This window comes from Lepidothrix coronata, unplaced genomic scaffold, assembly GCF_001604755.1.
Source record: "Lepidothrix coronata isolate B3197 unplaced genomic scaffold, Lepidothrix_coronata-1.0 Scaffold301, whole genome shotgun sequence".
Taxonomy (NCBI): Eukaryota; Metazoa; Chordata; class Aves; order Passeriformes; family Pipridae; genus Lepidothrix; species Lepidothrix coronata.
The window spans coordinates 547,694-552,131 of record NW_016690481.1 but is presented as its reverse complement, the minus strand read 5'-3'; the positions used below and the strand labels follow the sequence as shown (position 1 = coordinate 552,131).

Below are 4,438 nucleotides of genomic sequence, written 5' to 3'. Positions count from 1 at the left end.
ACAGAGCCCCCACGGCACCCACAGAGCCCCCACGGCACCCACAGAGCCCCCAGCCCCACAGACCCCCCCCCAGCACCGCTGGGGACACGGCACCCGGGGAGCCCCACAGGGCACCCACAGAGCCCCCATGGCACCCACACCCAGGGCACCCCCTGCCCGATGGGACCCCATGGCACCCCTTGCCCCAGAGCAGCACATCCTGTCCCACAGAACCCCCCAGGAAACCACTGCACCTCATGGCACGCCCTTCCCCACAGAACTCCCCCCCCAACACCCAATGGGCCCCACAGCAGCACCCCTGCCCCATGGAATCCCCTCCCATGGCACACCACACCACCACCCCCTGCCACATGGAATCGCTTCCCATGGCACCCCACACCACCACCCTTGGCCCACAGTGGCACCCCACTGCCCCACGGGACCCCGTTGCTCAATGGGCACCCCCTGCCCCACAGCACCTCTCACCCACAGCACCCCAACCCTATGGCACCCCCGGCCCCACAGCAGCAACTCCAACCCCACGGGACCCCCCAGACACTCAGTGGGTACCCATTGTCCCATGGGACCCCCCTACCCATGGCAGCACCTCCTGCCCCACAGAACCCCCCCGGTGCCCCATCGCCCCCCGGGGTCACACCTGGTGCACGATCACGGCCGTGACGGTCCCGTCGTCCCCCTCGTACTCGAGGCAGAAGAGCCGCGGCCCCCGGGAGGGGTCAGGGGGGGCCCCGCGGGGGTCGCCGGGGGGGGGCCCCGCGCTGGCATCGCCCCCGGGACCCCCTGTGGCACCTGCACCCTCAGCGGGGGCTGTGAGACCCCCGGGGAGCCCCAACCCAGCACCCCCTCAGTACCGCCCCATCCACACCTGGGGTCCCCCCGACCCCCTCCGCCCCCCAGGGGTGCCCCCCCATTCCCCACCCATATCCTGGACGCTCCCTCTTGTCCCTTGGATGCCCCCACCCCTGTCACCAACATGGGCGCCCCCCCCCCCCCCCCCCCCCCCGGGGCCCCCCCCCCCCCCCCCCCCCCCCCACCCAGGGTTGCCCCCCCCCCACTGTCACCCCCTTGGATGTCCCCCCCCAGCACCCAAGGGTGCCACACCCTCCCTACCCATCTCCTAGGGTCCCACCCGTTGTCCCCCCACCTTGGTGACCCCCAACCCCCCCAGGGGTGCCCTCCGTGTCCCCCGACCCTTGAGAGCCGCCCCCGTCCCCCCTCAGCCGCCCCGCCGCAGCCCCCGTGCCCCGCTCACCGCAGCCCCGGGGCCGGTACACCTGCTGGTCGGGCCGGCGGGGCCGAGGCGGGTTCGGGGTGAGCCGGGTGCGCGCCCGGCCCCGCGCCTGCCGCACGGCGCGGTCGTACGCGTCCCTGCGCACCGGGAACCGGTTACCGGGGGGGGGCGCGGCGGGAGCGGGGGGCGCGCGAAGCCGCCGGCGATGTTACCTGGCGAGCTGGTTGCGGCGGATGTGCCGCACGAAGCCGTGGCTCATGTCGAGCCGCCCGCCCGGCCGGCAGCGCCAGCCTGGGGCCGGGGCCGCCGCCTCCATCCCGGTTAGCGGGGAGGTCGGTCCCGGGGACGCGGCGCCTTTAAGAGCCCCGCGGGCCCGGAGGCCGCGCGTGCGCAGAGCCCTCAGCGGCGAGCGCTGACCCCGCCCCTTCAGCCGAGCGTGCGCACGGCGCGGCCCCCGCGCCCCCCGCGCAGGCGCAGTGCGCGCGCGCCGCCACCATGTCGAGCCGCGGGCGGCGGGAGCGGGAGCGGGACCCGCGCGGGGCCGCCCGGGGCCGCCGCGAGCCCGAAGCGGAGCGGCCGCGGGGCCGACGGGACTCCGAGCGCGACCGCGCGCGGAGGGAGGTGGCGGAGGCGCTGCCGGTGGATCTCGCTCGGGTCAAGCGGGAACCGGGCACCGGGGGCGGCTCCGGGGCGGGATCTGGGACCGCCGCCCCCGCCGCGCCCGTGCGGGTGAAGCGAGAGCGGGAGCCCGATGGAGACTCCGACCCTGAGCCTGAGCCCGCCGGTGGGAACCGGGGTTGGAAAGCGGGGATGAAGCGGGGGGACAGGGGGGAATGGGGGCCTGAGGGGACCGAGGGGACACACTGGGGTGTAGGGGGGGCACAGGGTGGCGAGGACTGGGAGGGGGCTGAGAGGACAGGGGTTGTCCCGGGGGACACCGGAGGATGAGGGGGGAGGGTGTGAGGGGACACCGGGGTGGGGGGACGGGACTGGAGGGGTGGGGGGCACCGGGGGGTGCGGACAGAGCCAGAGGTGTGTGTGGGGTGACACCGCTGTGGGGTCTGGGGGGACACTGGAGAGGCATCAGGCGGGGGTAGGTGGGGGCTGTGGGGTGTGAGGGGACACTGAGGGGTCTGGGGGGACACTGGAGAGGCATCAGGCGGGGGTAGGTGGGGGCTGTGGGGTGTGAGGGGACACTGAGGGATCTGGGGGGCACTGGGGAGGGTGTGTGGGGGTCACAGTGATGTCCCGGAGGACACTGGGGTTGGGGGGGGCAGGACGGTGTGTGTGGGGTGAACTGGGGTGTCTGGGAGGGGGCACTGGGGGGTGGAGACGCAGAGGTGTGTTGGGGGACACACTGGGGTGTAGGAGGGGCAGTGGGGGGTGGGAGGGGCGGGGAATGGAGTGATTGGGGGGACACTGGGATGGGGACACACACCAGGCATTCCCAGGGGGGCACAGGGACTGACTCTGGGGGTGCTGAGCTCAGCTCTGGGCAGTGGTTGGAGGCACTGGGGGGAGCTGGGGCTCAGTCCCAGGGGTCTGTAAGGAGGGGAGCATCGCCCTGGTGCTGTCAGGGCCCTGTGCCCCCCTCTAACACCTCCCCCACCCCCAGTGCGCTACGGCCGCTTCGACCCCGAGGACCAGCGGAGCCGCCACTGCCCCTACCTGGACACCATCAACAAGTGGGTAATGGGGCCTGGGGGGCTCCCCCTGCCCCTCCTGGGGGTACCCCTGTGCCTGGGGGTTCCCTCAGCCCCCCTCAGCCCTGTGACCCTCCCCAGGAGTGTCCTGGACTTTGACTTTGAGAAGCTCTGCTCCATCTCCCTGTCCCACATCAACGTCTATGCCTGCCTGGTCTGCGGGAAGTACTTCCAGGGTGAGACCTGCCCCAGAACTGGGGGGGACATGGGGGACACGTGGGGGACATGGGGACAGCAGGGACACCCGGGGGCTGTGTGGGGGACATTGGGGACATCAGGCTGCTGTGGGGGACAGGGACACTTAGGAGCGAGGGGGAATGGGGGACATCCAGGTGCTGGGGGGGACAGGGACACACAGGGATGGAGGTGCTGCTAGGGGTGGGACGTGGGGGACACCCAGGGCTGGGGTGCTGCAGGGGGCACAGGGACCCTTGGTGAGGGCACAGCCCCCCCATACATAGGTGAGGGATTCTTTCTGTCCTGCCTGTTCTGTCCCATGGCTTCTGTGTACCTCTCTGGTGACCCGAGTGTCCCCTCCTTGCCCCCCTGTTCCTGCGGTGACACCCCTGAGCCTGTGGTGTCCCCCCCTTTGTCCCTCTCTGAGCCTGTGGTGTCCCCCCCGAGCCCGTGGTGTCCCCCTGTCCCCCCCCGAGCCCGTGGTGTCCCCCTGTCCCCCCCTGAGCCCATGGTGTCCCCCTGTCCCCCTCTGAGCCCGTGGTGTCTGCTCCTGAGCCCGTGGTGTCCCCTGTCCCCGCAGGCCGCGGGCTGAAGTCCCACGCCTACATCCACAGCGTGCAGCTGAGCCACCACGTGTTCCTCAACCTGCACACGCTCAAGTTCTACTGCCTGCCTGACAACTACGAGATCATTGACTCCTCCCTCGAGGACATCACGGTGCGGGGGCACCGGGGGCACCCACTGCTGAGGGCACCCACTGCTGGGGAGGCAGTGTTGGGGTGCCTCAGCTGTGAGGGGGGTCAGGTTTGGGGTACCCTGGCTCTGAGGAGTAAGGTTTGGGTGTACTGCTGTTCTGTGGGGGGTCAGTTTGGGGTACCCCTGTTCTGAGGGGAATCAGGTTTGGGTTTTCTCTGTTTTGAGAAATCAGGTTTGGGGTTGCCCTTGTTCTGAGGGGCCAGATTTGGGCACCTCCATTCTGAGGGGGATCAGTTTGAGTCCCCCGCATTCTGAGGGGGTCAGGCTTGGGGTCCCCCCTCATGCTGAGGGGTCAGGTGTGGGTTCCCCCTATCCTGAGGTGTCAGCTGTGGATCCCCCCCTGTTCTGAGGGGTCAGGTTTGGGTTCTCCCCGTTCTGAGGGGTCAGGTTTGGGTTCCCCCCATTCTGAGGGGTCAGGTTTGGGTTCCCCCCATTCTGAGGGGTCAGGTTTGGGTTCTCCCCATTCTGAGGGGTCAGGTTTGGGTTCTCCCCATTCTGAGGGGTCAGGTTTGGGTTCTCCCCATTCTGAGGGGTCAGGTTTGGGTTCCCCCCATTCTGAGGGGTGCCTCTC

General features: G+C 70.5%; 2 protein-coding genes across 2 annotated transcripts in view; one reads left to right on the top strand and one right to left on the bottom strand.

Annotated features, from left to right (window-relative positions):
* The window catches only part of CUNH2orf68 (chromosome unknown C2orf68 homolog), a 2,895-nt gene extending 1,273 nt beyond the window's left edge, over positions 1–1,622 (bottom strand). The window contains exons 1-3 of the mRNA XM_017837278.1: positions 1,444–1,622; positions 1,253–1,368; positions 638–843 (exon numbers count right to left, since the gene is read on the bottom strand). Coding sequence (XP_017692767.1) covers positions 638–843; positions 1,253–1,368; positions 1,444–1,547 — 426 coding nt within the window. The 5' untranslated portion in view covers positions 1,548–1,622. The remainder of the gene's footprint in view (positions 1–637; positions 844–1,252; positions 1,369–1,443) is intronic.
* A 104-nt stretch (positions 1,623–1,726) lies between these two features.
* USP39 (ubiquitin specific peptidase 39) overlaps positions 1,727–4,438 on the top strand; it is an 8,320-nt gene continuing 5,608 nt past the window's right edge. The window contains exons 1-5 of the mRNA XM_017837277.1: positions 1,727–1,736; positions 1,800–2,015; positions 2,847–2,916; positions 3,016–3,110; positions 3,692–3,828. Coding sequence (XP_017692766.1) covers positions 1,727–1,736; positions 1,800–2,015; positions 2,847–2,916; positions 3,016–3,110; positions 3,692–3,828 — 528 coding nt within the window. The remainder of the gene's footprint in view (positions 1,737–1,799; positions 2,016–2,846; positions 2,917–3,015; positions 3,111–3,691; positions 3,829–4,438) is intronic.